This window comes from Lepus europaeus, chromosome 3 (assembly GCF_033115175.1).
Source record: "Lepus europaeus isolate LE1 chromosome 3, mLepTim1.pri, whole genome shotgun sequence".
Classification (NCBI taxonomy): domain Eukaryota; kingdom Metazoa; phylum Chordata; class Mammalia; order Lagomorpha; family Leporidae; genus Lepus; species Lepus europaeus.
In genome coordinates, this window is record NC_084829.1 from 30,373,031 (window position 1) to 30,395,237 (window position 22,207).

General features: G+C 43.1%; 3 protein-coding genes across 7 annotated transcripts in view; 1 reads left to right on the forward strand and 2 right to left on the reverse strand.

Annotated features, from left to right (window-relative positions):
* The window catches only part of ZFP57 (ZFP57 zinc finger protein), a 37,677-nt gene extending 37,193 nt beyond the window's left edge, over positions 1 to 484 (reverse strand). For 3 of the 5 annotated variants that reach the window (XR_009865390.1, XR_009865389.1, XR_009865388.1), the window contains exon 1: positions 414 to 484. The gene's annotated coding sequence lies outside the window, so the exon portion shown is untranslated. The remainder of the gene's footprint in view (positions 1 to 413) is intronic. The other 2 variants (XM_062185480.1, XM_062185478.1) reach the window with 1 other exon arrangement.
* Positions 485 to 13,246: 12,762 nt separating this feature from the next.
* LOC133756464 (putative uncharacterized protein ZNRD1-AS1) lies at positions 13,247 to 15,017 on the reverse strand. The gene is made up of 3 exons (XM_062187146.1): positions 14,824 to 15,017; positions 14,367 to 14,442; positions 13,247 to 14,005 (listed from the first exon to the last, which is right to left on the reverse strand). Exons 1-3 carry the CDS (start codon positions 15,015 to 15,017, stop codon positions 13,247 to 13,249), a joined length of 1,029 nt encoding a protein of 342 aa, XP_062043130.1.
* Positions 15,018 to 17,589: 2,572 nt separating this feature from the next.
* Positions 17,590 to 22,119, forward strand: POLR1H (RNA polymerase I subunit H). The gene is made up of 5 exons (XM_062185514.1): positions 17,590 to 17,696; positions 17,816 to 17,971; positions 18,141 to 18,241; positions 18,411 to 18,520; positions 21,092 to 22,119. Exons 2-5 carry the CDS (start codon positions 17,836 to 17,838, stop codon positions 21,114 to 21,116), a joined length of 372 nt encoding a protein of 123 aa, XP_062041498.1. The 5' UTR covers positions 17,590 to 17,696; positions 17,816 to 17,835; the 3' UTR covers positions 21,117 to 22,119.
* The last annotated feature ends 88 nt before the right edge of the window (positions 22,120 to 22,207 follow it).

The window sequence follows — 22,207 nt, forward strand, 5'->3', positions numbered from 1 at the left end:
GAAGATAGAGTCCATGAGGAGAAAGAGATTCAAGGGTGAAGTAGAAGCAAAATCATTTGAATTTGAATGGTAAGTGGAGTCCCAGTAAAACAGACAAGGATTAGCACAAGTGGCAGGCATTTTTGAATACTTATGACCTTGATGTATTAAGTCATACTTTAATTAATGTCTGTACAATCTAGTTGTTTATGAAGGAGTACAGGAATTGTCACTCCAAAATATGATGTCCTACTATGCTGATTATATTAAAGAAACTCAGAGAACAGCAAATGCTACAAAGAGGCTATTTTCCAATATCCTTAAATCTGCTTAAAGTCTAGATTACCAAAAAAAGTCAGCAATTATTCTAGTCCCTTCTTTGAGCTTCATTAACCAAACCCACACCACAGAAAGACTAAAATCTGTCAACACACCTGGTCAGACTTCTGTCACACACCATTTTCTTCTACCTCAGCCTCCCTTTTAGTCTGTTTTTCATTACTATGATGAAATATCTGGGGAAGGCTTACTTGATTAAGAAGGGGGTTTATTTAGTTTGCTGTATCAGAGGCTCAAAGTCCAAGTCAAAGTGCACTGGATCTGGCAAGGGACCCATGGTTGATGTCAGGAGCACATGCAGGAAGAAGAGGTCACATGACCAAACAGTGCACCAGAGAGACTGGTATATGACAGCACATCCCCAGTTAACCTAAGACTTCCCACTAGGATCTACCTCGTAAAGGTTCTACCTTCCAACATTGTACACGAGGACCAAGTCCCCAACAGAAAGGCTTTTTAGGGACAAACAACATTCGAACCACAGTAGTATTCTGTCCCCATTTCCCCAACATTCATGTTCTCATATTGCAAAATGTATTCATTTCATTCCCAGTAGTCCCATAATTTTACTTGTTCTAGCATTACTAAAAAATCCAGGCTCAAAATCTCATCTTGGATTCAAGGCAAACTCTTTCAGCTGTGAGTCCTTATTAAAAAAAAATCAAAAAATAAGTTGTATACTTCCAAAATGCAATGGCAAAATAGGGATAGGAAGAACAGTTCTATTCCAAAAGGTAGAAGCAGGGAAGTAGAAGGGGGTAATTAGTCCACAGCAAAACCAAGCCCCAACAGGATAGACATTAAGCCATTTTTTTAAGACTTATTTATTTAAAAGGCAGAGTTACAGACAGAGAAAAAGAGATAGAGAAATCTCCCATTTGCTGGTTCACTTCCCCAAATGGTTGCAAATAGCCAGGGTTGGACTAGGCTGAAGTTAGGAGCCAGGAGCTTAATCTGGATCTCCCATGTGAGTGGCAGGAGCCCAAGCATTTGAACCATCTTCCATTGCTTTCCCAGGCACATTAGCAGGAATCTGGATTGGAAGCAGAGCATCTGGGACTCCAACAGGTACCCCTATGAAAATCTGGCATTGCAGATGGTAGCTTAAACCATCATGCTACAACACTGGCCCCCTAGACATTAAGTCTTAGAACTCCAAGCTTAGCATCTTGAATGAAAGCCAGTGTTATCTGACTCCAAAAATAAAGAACATTTTTACTCCCTCCCCTTGTTTTATTTTTCTCCAAAATTTATTTATTTATTTATTTGAAAGGCAGAGTGACAGAGAAAAAAGGAAGAGACAGAGATGGATCTTACATCCACTGTTTCACACCCCAAATGCTCACAAACTCTAGGGCTGGGCTAGGCCAGAGTCAGGAGCCTATGAACTCCATCCTGATCTCCCACATGGGTAACAAGGACCCACGCACTTGAACCACCTTCTGATGCTTCCTTAGGATGAGTGAACAGAAGCTGAACGGGAAACAGAAGAGCTGGATCTCAAACTGGCACTTCAAAATGGGATACCAGAATGCCATGTGGGAGCTTAATCTGCTGGGCCACAACATGTGCCCCATTTTAAAAATATTTTTTATTCATTTTCATGTATTCTAAAGGCAGAAAACCCAAAGAGAGAGAAAGAGAGCATCCTAGCCTACAAACTGTTTCTCAAACTCTGGTCCATAAATAGCTGATAACAGAACATTTTTAAGATTTATTTTTGTATTTATTTATTTGAAAGGCAGGGCAACAGAGAGGAAGAGAGAGAGAGAGGGAGACACACACAGAGAGAGATCTTCCATCTACTGGTTCACTCCTCAGATGTCTGTAACCCCTAGGGCTAGGCTAAGCCATGGCTGGGAGCCAGGAACTACATCTTGGTTTCCCACATGGGTGGCAAAGGTCCAAGAACTTGAGTCATTTTCAGCTGCCTTCCCAGGTGAATTAGCAGAAAGCTACATCAGAAGCAGAGTAGCCAGAACTAGAATCAGCACAAGGAGTGGCTTAACCTGTTGCATTACAATGCTGGTCCCTCAAACTGTCTTAAGTAAACAAAAGACAGTTGGTCAATGTTTGCCTTGTGTGACTGTTACCAGCCAGGGACAAGGTAATAGTGAGGTTCACATGCTAACTCTATTCCCAATTTGTATCTCCTTCTGGGATTATAACAAATAGCCAGCCCATAGAGTAGTATTACACTTAGATGAGCAATGTTCTAGATGGACTTGTACTCCAGCATCTACTCCCGAGGTAGACAAACAGCAGGAACTAATCAGTTGTTAATGAGGACTCCATTTCTAGTAATATGTTGGGCTAGATTTTAAGGCTTTTTCCTCTACTGAAAACAACTAAAAAGTACAAGGTAAAACATTTAAAAAGTATCTAAAAATACAAAAGAACAAACAAGAGAATACTCAATTTGGTCAAAATAAAAATATGAGCATGAATCTAGAGAGAAAAGCTGCTTTAATCTGAGTGAATTTGTCAAATGTAGAAGTCTCACTTTAAGTTTTCTTGGGCTCATAATTTGTAATGGGTAGGATATGATGCCCAGACATTGTTTATGTAGACCACTAAAGAAACTTTTCCAGTACAGGAAAGATTGGTCTAAAAAGACAACAGACAACAGTATGGTATGATCCACAGGGCTGGGAATAAAGTGCACGAGCTAGACTGGGAAGCTTTATAATTCACTGGGCATTGGGTAGAGAAAGGTGTATCTGAAGTGAAGAGATATTAACCCTGGACTAAACGCTTCCTGACTTTTGTCTAATATTAAAAGCAGGACCTAAAAGAATCAAATAGCTTCTAAATAATTTACTGTGTCACATAAATAAAAGCTACATCATATTTTTGAAATGAAAAATGTCTAGTACCTAACAAGTCATAATGTCTGCCATCAAATAAAAAATAGCCAGGCATACAAAGAAAATATGACCCATATGCAGATAAAAGCAATCAATCTGAGAACTGATCCAGATATTAGAATTAACAATGAAATGAAAACAGTTATTGTAATTGTATTCCACATGTTCAAAAAGTTATGTAAGGTATGAAAAATATATTCAAGGGCACTTGAAAAATTTCATGGAGGGGCTGGCGCTGTGGCACAGCAGGTTAAAGCACTGGCCGAAAGCGCTGGCATCTCATATGGGTGTGGGTTCTAGTCTTGGCTGCTCCTCTTCCAATCCAGCTCTCTGCTATGGCCTGGAAAGCAGTAGAAGATGGCCCAAGGACTTGGGCCCCTGCACCCACATGGGAGACCTGGGAGAAGCTCCTGGCTCCTGGCTTCAGATTGGCGCAGCTCCGACCATTGCGGCTATCTGGGGAGTGAACCAGTGGATGGAAGACCTCTCTCTCTGTCTCTACCTCTTTCTGTAACTCTATCAAATAAATAAAATAAGTCTTTAAAAAAATTTTTCATGGAAATGATGCATTCCTAGTTGTACACAATTCATCTATATCTGTGAGTATGAAGTTTACCATCAATAAAAACTCAGAGTTGATTTTTAAAAATTATAAAAAGTTCGAAAATCCCTCATATAAGACCAAACAAACTTCTAGAGTTGAAAATGTCTGGATGTGAGATGGGATTAATGCTATATTCAATACTGAAGAAGAAAAAATTAGTGACCTTTATATAGTAACATAAAGGTTCTAAAATTATATAAAATATGTAATTATCACAATGTATTAATGGGTTTTTAACATATTTAGATATACTATGTATAAAGAAATAGCAGCATACTTGGCTCACTTGGCTAATCATCTGCCTGCAGCGCCAGCATCCCATATGGGCACCAGGTTCTAGTCCCGGTTGCTCCTCTTCCACTCCAGCTCTCTGCTGTGGCCCAGGAGGGCAGTGGAGGATGGCCCAAGTCCTTGGGCCCTGCACCCACATGGTAGACAGGGAGGAAGCACCCGGCTCCTGACTTCAGATCAGCGCAGCGCCGGCCATGGCAGCCATTAGGGGAGTGAACCAATGGAAGGAAGACCTTTCTCTCTGTCTCTCTCACTGTCTATAACTCTCTCTCTGTCTCTATCTCTCTCACTGTCTAACTCTGCATGTCAAAAATAAATTAATTAATTAATCAAAAAATAAAAAGAAATAGTATACAAAAAATGAGCAGTAAATGGAGTTTGTTTCACTGAAATTCAGTTAGTATAAATTTGAAGTACATTCTGCTAAGTTAAGATATATATGGTAGGGGCCGGTGCGGTGGCGCACTAGGTTAATCCTCCATCTGTGGCACCGGCATCCCATACGGGCACCAGCTTCTAGCCCTGGATGCTCCTCTTCCAGTCCAGCTCTCTGCTGTGGCCTGGGAAGGCAGTGGAGGATGGCCCAAGTGCTTGGGCATCTGCACCCACAAGGGAGACCAGGAAAGAAGCTCCTGGCTCCTGGCTTTGGATTGGCGTAGCTCCAGCCATGGCAGCCATTTGGGGAGTGAACCAATGGAAGGAAGACCTTTCTCTCTCTCTCTCTCTCTCTTTCACTGCTTGTAACTCTACTTGTCGAATAAATAAATACAAATCTTAAAAAAAAAAAAGATATATATGGTAAGCCTTAGAACAATAATTAAGAAAATAATTGCACAATACAGTGAAAAATCATTAAAGAAATTAAAAGATCACAGCAGAAAATTAACACAAAAGAAATCAATAAATGAGGAATAGTGGAACATGAACACAAGAGAAACAAAAGGTAAAATGTCAGACACAAATCTAACTGTGTTAACATTAATGTTGAATGTAGGGCCGGCGCCATGGCTTAACAGGCTAATCCTCCGCCTTGCGGCGCCGGCACACCAGGTTCTAGTCCCGGTTGGGGCGCCGGATTCTATCCCAGTTGCCCCTCTTCCAGGCCAGCTCTCTGCTATGGCCCGGGAAGGCAGTGGAGAATGGCCCAAGTCCTTGGGCCCTGCACCCGCATGGGAGACCAGGAGAAGTACCTGGCTCCTGGCTTCGGATCAGCGAGATACGCTGGCCACAGCGGCCATTGGAGGGTAAACCAACAGCAAAAAGGAAGACCTTTCTCTCTGTCTCTCTCTCTCACTATCCACTCTGCCTGTCAAAAAAAAAAAAAAAAAAGAATATTGAATGTAAATGGATTAAACAAGCCAATCAAAAGGCAGAGGTTATCAGACTGACTGGAAAAAAAAAAAACAAAAAATTTCTTAATGGGGAGAATCAGAATCTAATTGAAAAATCAGTTAAAGTTTATTCAGCTAGTCAAACTGAGGATTTAAACCCAGAAACAACAAGTCAGTTGCCTTAGCTGGCTGTTCTGCAAACCTGGGTTTGGTTATGAAGTAACACCTTGACAGTAGGGACTCCATTTTGGAGCACCCAAGACTCCATCTTGAGAAAGCACCCCCTACTGTGAAACTCTGGTCTAAAACTATGATCTGAAGAACTCAGACAATAGTAATCCACTACATCACACTTGGCAGAACATAGAAAACCCATAGCATGATCACTCAAACTTAAAAAAAGATAGGTAGCACCTGGGTTAATAAGATTATAATTTGTTTATGTCCCACATATGATTTAGGCCAATACTTGGATTAATGTCAATATTATAATTGGACTTATTAAGATTGTAACTGGTATCATCAAAATTATAATTGATATTGGTTTCGCATAGGCCTTAGGTTAGCTTGACTCCAGTAACCATGTATTCCCCTTCCAGTTTTTGTGCTTTTGCCTTTATAAACCCTGTTGCTGGGGCCAGTGTTATGGCACAGAGGGTTAACACCCTGGTCTGGCACACAGGCATCCCATATGGGTGTCAGTTCAAGACCTAGCTGCTCCACTTCCAATCCAGTTCTCTGCTATGGCCTGGGAAAACAGTAGAAGATGGCCCCGATCCTTGGGCCCCTGCACCCACGTGGGAGACCTAGAGGAAGCTCCTGGCTTCAGACCAGTGCAGCTCCAGCCATTGTAGCCAACTGGGGAGTGGACCATCAGATGGAAGATCTCTCTCTCTCTCTCTCTCTCTCTCTCTCCTTCTCTGCCTCTCCTCTCTCTGTGTAGCTCTGACTTTCAAATAAATAAATACATCTTTAAAAAAAAAAAACCTGCTGATTTGGGCTTTAGGGTTGAGAATTCTTTGGGGCATGAGCCCACTCTCAGCTGCCGGCTATAAAAGGCTCCAAAATTTATCAGTAAGTGGCACTCCTCTGTCAGCACTCACTCAGGCACAAATTACAAGTTTTATGCTTCTCTTACAGGGTTAGTACATACATTTGTTAGGTTTAAAACAATACATATTTATGTATGGTTATCAATCACATTGAAAATAAAAGAATACCTCATTGAAAATTGAAGAGTACCTGGTAATAGCTAACAGGCTTGATTATTGATTAAGGAGCCATCTTACACTCCCATACTCAGTTCTATATGGAATGTCACCTATGTGTAAGGAGAGGTAAACAGTGGGATCATTGATCACTCTTTTTTTTTTTTTTTTTGACAGGCAGAGTGGATAGTGAGAGAGACAAAGAGAAAGGTCTTCCTTTTTGCCGCTGGTTCACCCTCCAATGGCTGCTGCGGCCGGTGCATCTCGCTGATCCAAAGCCAGGAGCCAGGCGCCTCTCCTGGTTTCCCATGCGGGTACAGGGCCCAAGCACTTGGGCCATCCTCCACTGCCTTCCCGGGCCATTGTAGAGAGCTGGCCTGGAAGAGGGGCAACTGGGATAGAATCCGGCGCCCCGACTGGGACTAGAACCCGGTGTGCCGGCACCGCAAGGCGGAGGATTAGCCTGTTAAGCCATGGCACCGGCCTGATCACTCTTCCTACTATTGTCCTAACACATAAAGCTTTCTCCTTCTTAAGGTATGGCAGATGTTTCCTTGCCCACATGTGACTGATGTTTTCTTGGTAAAAGTTGAGGTTGATTAAAAGGTTCTGTTACCTGGGAGCCAGCTGTAGGGCATCACAGCATGGTCAGCATTTTGACTGGCATAAGCACCAGCAATCACCACGTAAGTCCACAAACTATATTCTGTCTACAGTACACATAGTAAAGATTCAAAATTACAAATAGACTAAAGGAATGTTAAAGATCTAACAAGCAAACAATAACCATAAAAAATGTGAAATGGTTACAACAATATCAGGTAAAAAAAGTTTAAAAAAAAAACTTTTAAAAAAAAGATTTATTTATTTATTCTAAAAGCAGAGTTAGAGAGACAGAGGTGGAGAAGAAAAAGAGAGAGGTCTTCTACCCACTGGTTCACTCCGCAGATGGCCGCAATGGCCAGATCTGCACCATTCTGAAGCCAGGAACCAGGAGCTTCTTCTGGGTCTCTCACACGGGTGCAGGGGCCCAGGAACTTGGGCCATCCTCTACTGCTTTCCCAGGCCATAGCAGAGCTGGATTGGAAGTGGAGCAGCTTGGACTCAAACCACTGTCCATATGGGATTTTGGGACTGCAGGCGGCAGCTGTACCCACTATGCCACAGCTCCTAAAAATGCCACTATGCCAGCTCCTAAAAATACTTTTTTAAAAAAGGTTAATAGAAATAAACCAGAACTTTCATAATGGAAAATGATAATCAGTAATATATATGAATTACAAACATGCATGCACCAAATAGCAAAGCTTAGTTAAGCACATGAAGGCAAAATGAAGTGAGAAGCAGAGAATGGTGTTCTGGACTGAATTACCCCTCTCCCTCAAATCCATTTGTTGAAGCCCTATTCCCCAATGTGACTACTTGGAGACAAGGCTTGTAGGGAGGTAATTAAGGTTAAGTAAAGTCATAAGAATGGGAACCTAATCCACTAAGACTGGTGTCCTTATAAGAAGAGGAAGACACCAGAGCTCCATTTCTTCTTCTCCATGCATGCAGAGGAACTCAACAGGAAGCAACCTTATAAGACTTTCAACTTGGAGCTCCAATCACCAAAACTGAAGAAAATAAATTTCTGTTGTGCAGGCCAACTAGTATTTTGCATGATAGCCTAAGCAGACTGGGAGTGAGAAAGTTCAAAACTCCATTTTCAATTGTGAAGCAAAATATCAACAAGGCAACAGAAGACCTGAACACACTATCAACCAACTTAGACCTGGCAGACATCTAAACACTATATCCAACAGCAAAATACATGAGTACTTCAAAAAGTACACAGGAAAATTGAATTAAAAAATCAGTTTATTTGGGTGCAAAAAATTGTCAATATATTATATAACAGAAATAAGATGGAACAATTCCTAGAAGAATACAAATTACCAAAGCTGATTCAATAATAAATAGACAATCAGAATATACCTAAAATAAGTGAAGGGACTAAACTGGTAATCAAAAACTACCCATGGCCAGCACCATGGCTCAATAGGCTAATCCTTCACCTTGCGGCGCCGGCACACTGGGTTCTAGTCCCGGTCGGGGCGCTGGATTCTGTCCCGGTTGCCCCTCTTCCAGTCCAGTTCTCTGCTATGGCCCGGGAAGGCAGTGGAGGATGGCCCAAGTCCTTGGGCCCTGCACCCCATGGGAGACCAGGAGAAGCACCTGGCTCCTGGCTTAGGATCAGCGCGATGTGCCGGCCGCAGTGCGCCGGCCAGGGCAGCCATTGGAGGGTGAACCAATGGCAAAGGAAGACCTTTCTCTCTGTCTCTCTCTCTCTCACTGTCCACTCTGCCTGTTAAAAAAAAAAAAAAAAAAAAAAAAAAAAAAACCTACCCATGAGTTAAAGTCTACACCCAAATGACTTCACTAATGAGTTCTACAAAATATTTAAAGGATAATTAATACTGAGATGGCACTGTGGCTCAGTAGGTTAATCTTCCTGCAGTGCCTGAATCTCATAAGGGCGTCAGTTCTAGTCCCAGCTGCTCCTCTTCTGATCCATCTCTCTGCTATGGCCTGGGAGAGCAGTAGAAGATGGCCCAGACACTTGGGCCCCTTGCACCTTCATGGGAGACCCAGAAGAAGCTCCTAGCTCCTGGCTTCAGACTGGCCATTTGGGGAGTGAACCAGCAGATGGAAGACCTTTCTCTCTGTGTCTCCTTCTCACTGTCTGCAACTCTCTCTCTCAAATAAATAAATAAATCTTTTTTAAAAAGAAAAATTAATACCAACTCTTCACAAACTCTTTCAAAAGGGAGGGAACACAACCCAACTCATGCTATGACACCAGATATCAAAACCAAACATACATTAGAAGAAAACTACAAAATATCACTTGAGACTATAGATACAAAAATCCTTAATAAAAGTGAACTTAACTTACCCACATGGACAGGCCGTTTGTTTTTTCCAATGCCCAGACTAATCAATGGTGAAACAATGATCTAACAACTGACTCTGGGAGACACATTGCCACGTACAAAAGGATGAAGTTGAAACCTCTAGGGTGTTGAATTGTGTACTCTAAAATATACGCCTAAGACCTGATCCCTGCTACCTGCAAAAGTGACCTTATGTGGAAGTACAATAGTGTCTTTGCCTGTATAATTAAGGTTCTCAAGATGACATCATCCTGGATTTCGGGTAGGCCCTAAAAGAAAGGAGAGGAAGATCTGAGACAGACACATAGAAGAGACACAGAAAAGGTGACGTGAAGATGAAGGCAGAGAGTGCAGTGATGTACAAGTTAAACAATGCTGCCAGTTGCCACCAACCACCGGAAGCTAGGAAAGAACCATGGAATGAATTCTCCCTCAGACTCTGAAGGAAACAACACTGGCTACAACACCTTGATTTCAAACTTCTGGCCTCCAGAATTGTGAGTGAAAATGCCATCAAATTGATAGTAATTTGTTAAAGCAGTTCTAAGAAACTAGTTCAGACCCTTGTATCAAATCATATAAAAATTTATCTCCACAGGGAAGAAACTCCTAATTGTAAGTGCTAAAACTGTAAGATCCTTAGCAAGAAAACACAGGGGTAAATTTTCATGAACTTGGATTTGGCAATGGAATTTTAGATGTGACACAAAAAGCAGCAAAAGAAAATGGAGATAAATTGAGCTTCATCAAAATTAAAAATTTGTGCTCCTGAAGATACTATCAAGAAAGTGAATACAATCCATGGAAAGGGAGAAAACATTTATGAATCAAATATCTGATATGAGACTTGCTTCTAGAATATATAAAGAACTCTTATAACCAAAATTTTAAAACACAACTTAAAAATAGGTGAAGGGGAATGGGTGTTGTGGTACAGTTGGTTAAGCCACCACTTGTAACACTTATAACCTACATCAGAGTGTCCACCACCCCACTTCTGATCAACCACCCTGCTAATGGACATGGGACAGCAGCAGCAGATGACTCAAGTTGGTCTCCTGCCACTCATGTGGGAGACCAGGTTGGAGTTCCCAGGGAAATTTATATTTCTTGACTAAGTTGCAAATGAATTTTTAAACAAATTCTCTCATATTGACAGAAAAATCTGAGGTAAGAATCTAACCGACAATTTTCTCTGCTTTTCTGAAATGTACTGGTAACATACACAGATATTATCTTTCTTATATTATATGGTTATATGATGCCAATCATTGTAGCCAAAGGGACCTAGGAGCAGTTCTCCAAAGTGAGGAAAGTTTTACTAATCAGAGAAAGAGACAGGGCCAAGAAAGAACATAAAAAGTGAACCCTTTAACCACCTTTAACCACAGATTTTGATTCATATCCATATTAGATGCAGAATTGCCCATTATCATCTTACTTATATGCTAGATTTGGAGGAGGGTGGGCAAGCAAACTCACCTATGTGTCCAGGACTGAAAATATTCATGATAAACAACTATTAATAGGCATTTATTAGATGAATTTTCAGTTCCATTCAACTCAAAAGGTTTGTAAATACCCTATTATTTTGTATTTCTAAGTCTTCTGACTCTTGCATTTTCATGATCCACTTTTATGGAAGGTAAAGAATCTAAAATCAGGACACAATAATGGAAGACCAGAGGATAGATAGTGCAAATGAGTGTACATAAAGAATGGGCTACAAACAGTTCCAAGGAATGGGGCACAGGCTTATATAACAGAGAAGCTAATGCCCCTGAGAAAGCAGCAGAAGATGGCCCAAGTCCTTGGGCCCCTGAACCCATGTGTGGGATGCGAAGGACGCTCCTGGCTCCTGGCACCAGCCATTGTGGCCATCTGAAGAGTGAACCAGCAGCTGGAAGACCTCTGTCTGTCTCTCTCTCCCTCTCTCTCTGTAATTCTGCCTTTCAAATAAATACAATGAATCTTTTTAAAAAAATTCATCACAACTTAAGTATAACAATTCTGGGTTTGTTTTTTTTTTAAAGATTTGTTTATTTTACTTGAAAGTCACAGTTACACAGAGAGAGGAGAAGCAGAGAAAGAGAGAGAGGCCTTCCATCTGCTGGTTCATTCCCCAGATGACGATCTGAAGCCAGGAGCTCCCTCTGGGTCTCCTATGTGGGTGCAGGGGCCCAAGTACTTGGGCCATCTTCTACTGCTTTCCAGGCCATAGCAGAGAGCTGGATTGGAAGTGGAGAAGCCAGGTCTCAAACCAGCACTCATATGGGATGGTGGCAGCTTTACCCGCTACGCCACAGCACCAGCCCCAAGTATAACAATCTTTAAGGCATTCAGTTTCTATTTCTCTATTCTGTACTAACCAACTATGAATCCTTACTTTCCCAACTTTCTGGTATCTAGGAATATAATGAACTGACAAGGAAACAATAAATCACATTCTATTTGGTGATTAAAATTATTACTAAATTCAAAAATTTGCTTTCTGAATTATCAATGAGTATAGTATTGGAGGCATGTGTTTGAAAGAAGCTGAGCTGGGTCAACCCTGAATGGATCCAAATGTAGGAAGGTCTTGTTTTAAGTGCATGATACAAACTGACAAAATATGGGGCCAGCATTGTGGCACAGCAGATTAAACCACTGATTGTGACACTTGCATCCCATATCAGAGCACTGGTTCGAGTCCTGGCTGCTCCACTTCTAATCTAGCTCCCTGCTCTTACACCTGGGTAGGCAGTGGAAGATGCTCTAAATACTTAGACCCTACCACCTGTGTGGGAAACTCAGATGGAGTCCAGACTCCTGGCTCCCACCTGCCCCAGCCCCAGCCATTGAGAACGCTTTAGGAGTGAATCAGCAGATGGAAGATTTGTTTCTCCTTCCCTGTCACTCTGCCTCTCAAATAAATAAAATAAATCTTAAAAAAAAAAAGTGACAAGATGCAGAGCTGGAGAAAACATAAGACTGTTACACTACCTTCTCTGACCTGTTTTCCTTTCTGCTTGCCCTCCTGGGTGATGTTACTATCCTTCCTTTGTGCAGCACCCCACACATACCTCTATCATAACCTTTACTATATTATGTTAAATGCTTAAAGAGTCATTTGTGCCATTAGTTTTAAACTACTCATTGCAGGAACTTCTCTGTATTCATTCCCAGTAACTAATATAATGCCTGGTTTATAGGAAGTCCTCAAAATTAAGTTTCTCATATAATTAAATGGTACAGTGAAAGTTAGATTTTTAGGGCCTGGTTAACAGTTTTCTGATGAAGGTATCAAAGTGAAATTAAAGACCACATACTGAACCTTAGCAATTATATCAACTGGAGAGTTAGGAGCAGGAGGAATGAGAAAGGCATTGCCAAAGCTAGGGCTACTCAAGTTGGGAAACTAACATTTATTTAATAATTAATGCACACTAATGCTTCACAAAAATCATAATCTTCCCCTAAGTATTATGCAATGAAATGTCATTATTTCCATTTCATAAATGAGGAAACTCAATATGGAAAGGGGTAAGCAACTTGAACAAACACAAGGCAACTAAAAATAGTTAAGCAAATTTCAAGTTCAGAACTATCTTACACTTCCGTATCTGATACAAATGGGAATTTTCACCGAACCTCTAGTAAAATAACTATTAAAAAGAAAAAGATTCTTTCAAGAGACAGGATTCCATCACTAATGTTTTATTTTTCCTATTTGACTTCTCAAGAAGGGTGGCACAGCCAAGAATTTTCTTTCAGCTGGTCTTACAATTGTACTTGCTATCTCTCTATTCTGAGACTTTTCCATAAGAATATTCACTTTAATCTGACTTCTGCTGTCTGGCTGGAAAAGTGGATATGCAACAACTCTTTCAAACTCTTTAATCTCTTTCTTTACTCTCTCACACTTCTCACGTTTAGGTAGCTGGTTCTGACATTTCCTCAAGATTCTTTCCTTGAGTTTTTGCTCTATGAGTTCTCTCCCTCTAATCATGCGTTCCTGGTGATTTTTTATTTGCATCTGTTCCCTTTCTTTTACCTTTCTTCTTCTTTGTGCACTCTGCATGCTGTGTTCTTCTGGCACAATTTTCGGTAATGTGATTTTATCAGGGGGTCGCGGTTGTTGCCTAACTGTTTTCTTTTTAAGTCCTCTGGCCTGGTTTGTTCGATGTATGTGCCTTTCCATGTGTTTCAACTCTCTCTCAGGTACCAAATAGTAACATTTTTGCCCCTCTATGCTTTGAGTTATGGTCTCCTCCATTTCCTTCTTCATTTCAATGTCTGTCTCTTCTTCTTTCATCATGGTCATTATCCTTTTATTATAATAAGACTCTGCTTTAGCAAGCCAGTAGTCAAGAGAAAGAGCTTGCTCCCTGCAGAGTATTTCATATTCTTCTCGATGCTTCTGAATTATCAATTGTCTCGCTGCTGTTGTATGCACACCACCTAGGTTCTTTCAAAATGAGGTTCAAAATTTTATAATATATTCATTGTTTTCAACACATTTAAACAGTAGCCTATCTTTTCTATTGACATCAATAAAAGACATCTACTAGCACAATAATTGGATTTTACTCCCAGCACTCCCAGGCAAACCTATGAGTCTACCACAACAAATTAGCAACCAGTTTTAAAAATAAAGTGTTGGGAGTTTTCAAAATGATTTTTTTTTTTTTGCAGTTGTGGATATAGCTGGCAAACATTTGCCAGTGTAGACATCAACCTGAGAGTGTCACTTGGGCAGAAGGATTTCAGACTTAAGATTCCTTCTGAGTAGTCACCTAAACTGTATGATGTGAAAGTCATGTATTTACCGAGATCTTTTTCTCCAGTGGAGACTGTTGACCTACAGCAACCCTAGGGTCCTTAGACACTTTCGCCCAGGCCAATCTGGAAGATAAAAAACAAGGGGTAGATAAGAATGTGGGAGCTGTCACAATACATGTGTTTACATGTTGTCTGAGTCAAAGAACCCAATTGTTTTGGCCAAGAGCAAGGCTATTTCCCTTACAAAGAGAAAATCTGCTGACGGACAAGACTATAACAAGGTCCTTCCCACTGCATTCCTATGGCAGAGAATAAAGAGTGTTCTTTTAATAAGAAGAGAATAAAAAAGGAAAGGGAAATCCTAATTGTCTGCTTTTATTAGTTTATGCTGTACACATGTGTTGAAGTATGCCATAAAAATTTACAAGTATTACATGTACACCCAAAAGTGTTTAAAAATCTTTTTTAGAAAGAATTTTTCCTTCCATATGAACAAAAACATACTTCTCTTGTGGACTCAGTGTGAACCATTCTGAATCTTGTAATGGGGTTTGGTAGAGGGAAGAGACAGGCTGCTCCTTGGTGAGGCGTTGCCAAAGCCCATTTTTGTCAAGTGGGTCAGTTCTCCAACCTCCTCTGTCTTCTGAGACAATTCTAACCCCTGGGTTTGTTAGTTCATTCTTTTCACACAGTTTCATGTTCCGGGCTCTCTCTGCCTCTATCAGCATATCTCTGCACTTCAACTCCTTATTCTGAAATTCTGTTCTGTGCCATTGCCTACCCATCTGCTTGCCTGCCTCACACTGCCCATCATCCTTCACACTAAATCCATTATGAGCACATTCCCTGTTGAACCCCTGAGGATGGAAATGTGTGGTTACTCTGAGTTTGTCTGTAGAGCAAGCAGATGACAACATAAATGAAAACTACCAACTTTTATGTATCACCTCTAGTCTAATTTGAGTTTACTATGAGGTTGTATTTAAGGCACTGAGATATCTGCCATTTTATCACTGTGCCTTTTATACCATTATGAGTAAAAGCATAGGCTTCAGAGTCTGACAGGGCTACTTCTAATTCCACCTCTTCCTAGGTGTACGACTCAGGGTAAATAACTTTTCTTTAAGTCCGTTTCCTCACATATAAAGTGGAGATAAGACAAAAACCTGCCTCTAGGGTTATGAAGAAGAAATATGAATTAGGTGAAGAGACTGGCATAATACTTGATATATGTTCTCAGTATATGCTAGTCATCTACCCTTCACAAACCCCTGACTCTCTATAATCTTTTCAGTCTGCTCTGTCGTAAAGATTTGTCTTCCTCTAAACACCTAACAATTTTATGTCTATAATTCATTTGAAAATTATTTACATTGTGATATGTATATTCACATGTCACTCAACTTTTTATTATATTTTATTCACGTGAGAGGCAGAGAGTGAGCACCCATTCACTAGTTCACACCACAAATGCAACAGCAAGGTCTAGACCAGGTCCAAGCCCAGAGTCAGGAACTCTATCAGTGTGGGTCTCTCATGTGGGTGGCAGGGGCTCAGTTACTTGAGCCATCATGGGTTGCTTCCCAGGATGCACATTAGTAGGACGTTGGACCCATGAGTGGAACCAGGACTTGAACCAGGCACTCCAGAATGTGGTATGAAATTTAGGTATCTAAAGGATTTGAGTAAAATTTGTATCTACAACAATCTCTTATTACCAAGAGGATTTGATGTAAAATATTTGGCCTCACTGATATCTTATGCATTCTTATTTGCCTATGTATATCTATTTTGAGATCTGAAAAATATATGACCATCTTTTCTTTCTTTCTACATAGCATCTAACACAGTACTTAACACTGGAGTCTGTGATCTTAAGTTCTCAAAATCAATGACTTGTTGATTGCTGATTATCATTATCATGTATCTGAGCATCCTGTTCTTTGTCACAACATTTTATCTGTCATTACTAGTGCTCTTTGAAGTTTATATACATGTTTGTTTTATAAGTCTGCCCTGGACTTTCACATTATGTACCTACTAGTGTACTTTCATTGCATCTCAATTATTCATTGGTGCTTTCAGAGCTCAGGGAACACAAGATTTTAGCTTTGCAACTCCTGCCTCTGTTAAAAGCCTGACATAAGTGCAAAATACTTATTGACTGTTATGTGAGCTTTGGTTGGTTTGAATGTCAAGTTAATAAGGGAAAGCTGAGAAGGATGTAGGGATAATTTCAGTACCTGTTTTCAAAGGAGACAGAGAAGTGAGAATAAAGTGTCTACCATCATAACCTAAGCAACAGACTTCCATCTGTTAAGGCAGATAAAATGACACCCGATTTCACGGTTAAGTGATATTAGGGGCTTGTGATTCCCCAACATTTCCTAACTCTTTACTAGGAGTAAAGAGGAAAGGCAGGGAAAGGCAGACAGGTGCCGCTCCCAAGTATTCACATCTGTCCTTTAGAAAACAGAGATGGCTCCAGAGCTTGTACACGCAGGAGCCCCACAACAGCTACGACTGGATGGTGGTGGGAGGGCTAGCACCAGGAAAGTCATGTAGAAGCTGCTTCTTCAGGTCAAGTCTAGGCTACTGCTGAGTGAAAATGGTGAGGTCTTCGAAACATCCTTATCCTGTTTTACAAAATAGAAGAAGCTCAATTAACCACCGACTGGATGACCACGATTGGAGTGAGGGACCAAGTGGAAGACTGTCTGAAAGCCAAACTCGACCTAGGTCTTAGCAACTCCTGCCTACAAGCGTCCCCTGCCTAACGCCAGGTCCCTGTGGTGTCTGACGCCCTCCGAGGTCCTCGGCCCCCTCCCGTCTTTCCCCGTCCGCCTCCGCCCAGCCCCCGTCCGGCCAGCGGAGCCCAGCGAGTCTCAGCACGCTTAGCTACGTTTTCACCCTCTGCTCCGCGAAAAAAGGGCCGCTGGGAACGGCGGGACCTGTACTTTTCTAATCCAACGAACTCTTGCTTTCTGGGGGCCCCCGTGAGTGGGATGCAAGTGAGTCAGATGCGAGACAAGGAAGAGGAATACCCACTACTGTGCCCCGGTGGGAAAAGCAGCCGGAGGCGCAGTGCCAGCTACTCGCCTTCCGGTCCGCCACCCCGAGACCAAACGGCAAGTGACGCAGCAAAACGCGCTCCCAGCGCGTCCGCCCGCCCTAAACGCGCCGCTGCGGCGCGCGATGAATAGTGACGTCACAGCCAGTGGTGCGCCCGGACGCGTCGGCGCTCTAGCCCTCGGCGCGCTCGCTGCCCCGCCGCTTGCGCACGGCTGACGCTCTAGCCCGCGCTACCCGGCCCCTCTCGCCTGCCCTGGCGGGGTTCCGAGTCGCCGGCTGGTGGCTCGGTGGCCGAGGCCGGAGACGTACGTGGGAGGAGGGGTCGGGTTATCTGTGCCTAGGTCCTGGGGCAGACTGGGGAGGTCCCCTGCGTGGGGAGGGTGCGCTCTCTGGTGTCCTAACGAACTGGTCATTCCCTTTCCAGCCTTCCACCGCGTGTCCGTCATGGACGGCGCCAGCACCTGCCCCAGCTTTCAGTCGGACTTGGATTTCTGTCCGGATTGCGGCTCGGTCCTGCCCCTGCCCGGAGCTCAGGATACGGTCGTCTGTACTCGCTGTGGCTTCTCCATCCACGTGCGGGGTGAGGGGCGGGGGCCGGTCCGCGGTTCGGAGACCGGGGAGGGAGAGCCTTAGAGCGGGCGCCGGGACGGCTGGTCTGCGGAAGAACCGTGAGGGAGGCAGGAAGGCCGGGCGGCGTGGCCGTCCGCCCTCCGCTGGCCTCCACAGCCGTCTCTTGCTGCCCTGTGCAGACTTCGAAGGGAAGGTCGTGCAGACTTCCTTTGTGTTCCACAAGCTGGGGGCAGCCGCGCCTGCGTCGGCGGAGGAAGGGCCCGAGTTCCAGGGGCCCGTGGTGAGTTACTGAGAGAGGGCCGACTGCAGAGAGGAGCGTGGGGAGGAAGCGGAGGGGCGAGTGCAGGGTCCGCAGAGTGCTGCACCGACTTCCAGGAATGTGGAGAGCCCGACTCGTGTGGGCAGTGAGGGGTGCGCCCCCGCCTCCTAACGCACCCCTTCCCGGCCAGGTTGACAGGCGCTGCTCTCGCTGTGGCCACGAGGGAATGGCGTACCACACCCGGCAGATGCGCTCGGCCGACGAGGGGCAGACCGTCTTCTACACCTGCACCAGCTGCAAGTGGGTCTCCGCTCCCCTCCCTCTGTCTGCGCACTTGACACGTTCAATGGTTTATTCTTGTACCACACACTTGCTTCCATGATCCCATCCCTAATAGGAAGTCTGATCACTCTTTTTATCATACTTGTCTTTTGTATATCCAGGGAACTCAACCGTTTACTATTTTGTTTTTTCATTAAAAAACAAGAGAAGGCTGGAGTTGTTCACTGCAGCCAAGATAGCTTGACTGTGGTAAGAATTACACGGGATTTAGCCGGCGCCGCGGCTCACTAGGCTAATCCTCTGCCTTGCGGCGCCGGCACACCGGGTTCTAGTCCCGGTCGGGGCACCGATCCTGTCCCGGTTGCCCCTCTTCCAGGCCAGCTCTCTGCTGTGGCTAGGGAGTGCAGTGGAGGATGGCCCAGGTGCTTGGGTCCTGCACCCCATGGGAGACCAGGAGAAGCACCTGGCTCCTGCCATCGGAACAGCGCGGTGCGCCGGCCGCAGGGCGCCTACCACGGCAGCCATTGGAGGGTGAACCAACGGCAAAAGGAAGACCTTTCTCTCTCTCTCTCACTGTCCACTCTGCCTGTCAAAAAAAAAAAAAAAAAAATTACACGGGATTTAAAGAACAGCAGCTTTCTGAATGGTTTGCAGAACTTTAGTGCTCTGGTTCCACTAGAATATATCAGAGTGTTGTGGGCCAGCGCTGTGGCGGAGCAGGTTAAGCTGCCGCCTGGGACACCAGCCTGGGTTCATGTCCTGACTGCTGAATTTCCAGTCCTGCTCCCAGCTAATGTGCCTGGGAAAGCAGTAGAAGATGGCCCAAGTTCTAGGGCCCCTGCACCCACGTGGGAGACCTGGAAGAAGCTCCTGGCTTCTTCCTGGTGCAGCCCCACTATTGCTGCCATTTGGGGAGTGAACCAGTGGATGATCTCTCTCTCTCTGTCTCTTCCCTCATTTCTTTTTCCCCCAAAGCAATCTTTTATTTAATAAGTAGAAATTTCATAAGTATAACTTCAGGAATATAGTGATTCTTCCCACCATTCCCACCCTCCCACCCCCACTCCCAGCCCACCTCCTCCTCCCTCTCCCATTCCCAGTCCCCTGCTCCCGTCTCTCCCTCTCTGTAAATCTGCCTTTCAATCAAATCTTTTTTTAAAAAAATAAAGGATATATCAAAATGTAGCTCTCTTTTGTTTATCCTGTTTGGAATTTTATTGGACTTTCTGAAATGAGAATTGAGGTATTTCTCATTTGAAAAATTACCAGCTATTATCTCATTTAATACTTTCTCCCATGTTTTTAATTCTCACATACTGGAGTTCTAATTGTTTATTTTTATTTATTTATTTATTTTTGACAGGCAGAGTGGACAGTGAGAGAGAGACAGAGAGAAAGGTCTTCCTTTTGCTGTTGGTTCACCCTCCAATGGCCGCCGCGGTAGGCGCGCTGCGGCCAGCGCACCGCGCCGATCCGATGGCAGGAGCCAGGTGCTTCTCCTGGTCTCCCATGGGGTGCAGGGCCCAAGGACTTGGGCCATCCTCCACTGTACTCCCTGGCCACAGCAGAGAGCTGGCCTGGAAGAGGGACAACCGGGACAGGATCAGTGCCCCGACCGGGACTAGAACCCGGTGTGCCGGCGCCACAAGGTGGAGGATTAGCCTAGTGAGCCGCGGCGCTGGCCTCCAATTGTTTATTATACTTTCTCCTCATCCTCCATTTTCTTCACCCTGTCTAAAAATTTATTTACTCAAAAGGCAGAGTTATAGAGAGGCAGAGCCAGAGAGAGAAGTCTTTCATCATTGGTTCACTCCCCAAATGGCTGCCACAGCCAGAGCTGGGCCAATCCGAAGCCAGGAGCCAGGAGCCTCTTCCTTGTCTCCCATGTAGGTGCAGGGGCCCAAGGACTTAGGCCTTCTGCTTTTTTTTTTTTTTTTTCCTTTGCCATAGCAGAAAGCTGGATCAGAAGTGGAGCATCTGGGACTCGAAGCGGTGCCCATATGGGATGCCAACTCTGCTTTACTTGCTACGCCACAGTGGTGGTGGCCCATCAATCATTTTTTACTTCTTAGTTCCTTAATTGTATTTTAAATCTCTCTTTTTATTTTTTAAATGTGTATGAGATATATCAAACATGTTTACACCATAGTAGTAGGGGCTTCAGTTTTAACTTACCTGTCTGGATTTCTGGTTTTATATAATTTTAAATCAGTGTGAAGATGGCCTTTTACCAATGGGTTAAAAATATTTATAGTCAGATGGCCTTTTACCAATGGGTTAAAATATTTATAGTCAGATATATCTTTCCTATATGAGCAGTTTTTAATATTTATAAGGTCCAGTTAAACATTCTTTTTTTCTCTCATGGCTAGTGCCTTTTGTGTCCTAAGAAATCTTTGCATACTTTGTCTTAATTCATCCGATTTATTTTTAATCCCAGCATTTTCAGTTGTTGGAGGATCTATTTAGGGGAGCCAGGTCTCCACAGTATCATAAATAAAAGGCCCTTCTTTGAATGTTGGAATATTTCATCTTACATTGCTGGGAACTCCTCTGATCCAGTGTAACAAGTCTTTTTTTTCTTCATAGGTTCCAGGAGAAGGAAGATTCATAATCTTTTTTCTGGGCAACTCTGCAAATCTTCCTTGAGAAGCAAAACATATTGGTTCTTAGATGCCTTGTCCATTGGCTATTAGTGGCAAAGTTTGGCTCGATCGTCATGTGGGGACTACCATTGTCCCCAGAGCACTTCTACCTCTAGTTGAGCTTACTTACTAAAGTTGTATTTTTTCTAAGAACTCTACATGTTATTTATAATTTGTTTTATCCCAAAGGAATTTAAATAAGTTTACTGAGCTATATTTGTATGAAAATGGCCACAATAAAAGAAAAGACCAAAAGACTGGAGCCAGAAATGAGACTAATATAAAAGCAATTGTGGGGCCGGCAGTGTGACGTAGCAAGTTAAGCTGCCGTTTGCAGTGCCAGCATCCCGTATGGGAGCTGGTTTGAGTCCCAGCTGTTCCACTTCTGATCCAGCTCCCTGCAAATGCTCCTGAGAAAGCAGTGGAAGGTGGCCCAACTGCTTGGGCCCCTACTCTTCACATAGAACTTACTGGCTCCTGGCTTTGGATCAGCTCAGCTGCTGCCATTTGGGAGTGAACCAGCAGATGGAAGATCTGTGTCTCCCTCTTTAACTCTGCCTTTCAAGCAAATAAATAATCTTAAAAAAAAAAAAGCAGTTTGTATTCCCTGTCTATCTGGTTCCTGAGTTTAGGGAAACAAAAGCTGGGATTTGGATATTGAGAGATTCAACAGCAACTTTAACCAGATTATTTGGCATATAAATTTGGGCAACTGGGATACTAAGGGACACCAGTATGTAGTTACTATAGGAGACTTTTAATTTCTCTTGAGATAAATATTTATTCATTGGCATAGATTTCTTATACGGAAAGGTAGAAAAAAGTAAAACAAAGAATCTCACTCCACAGTGATAACCAAATTATGCATCAGTACTTTTATATGTATGGAAATACAAATGTCTTCATAAAGTCCATGGGAATGGAATTGAAAGACTGTTTTGGTGCAAGAAAAATTCAAAATCCATGCAAAGAACAAACTTCCAAAAAGTTCATGGAAAATGTGTATTACAAAAAACTATGTTTGAATTTCAAAAAGTTTTTGCACCAAAATAAATTCCAT

Bases quoted from the DNA above. Each gene is read 5' to 3' on its own strand.
- POLR1H (XM_062185514.1), top strand. From the start codon at position 17,836: ATGGACGGCGCCAGCACCTGCCCCAGCTTTCAGTCGGACTTGGATTTC. The intron at 17,972-18,140 runs GTGAGGGGCGGG...TGCCCTGTGCAG, and splicing joins CTTCTCCATCCACGTGCGGG to ACTTCGAAGGGAAGGTCGTG. The intron at 18,521-21,091 runs GTGGGTCTCCGC...TTTTCTTCATAG, and splicing joins TACACCTGCACCAGCTGCAA to GTTCCAGGAGAAGGAAGATT.
- LOC133756464 (XM_062187146.1), bottom strand. From the start codon at position 15,017: ATGAAACTGTGTGAAAAGAATGAACTAACAAACCCAGGGGTTAGAATT. The intron at 14,443-14,823 runs GTATGTTTTTGT...TTTATCTTCCAG, and splicing joins ACACTGAGTCCACAAGAGAA to ATTGGCCTGGGCGAAAGTGT. The intron at 14,006-14,366 runs GTAAATACATGA...TCATTTTGAAAG, and splicing joins CACTGGAGAAAAAGATCTCG to AACCTAGGTGGTGTGCATAC.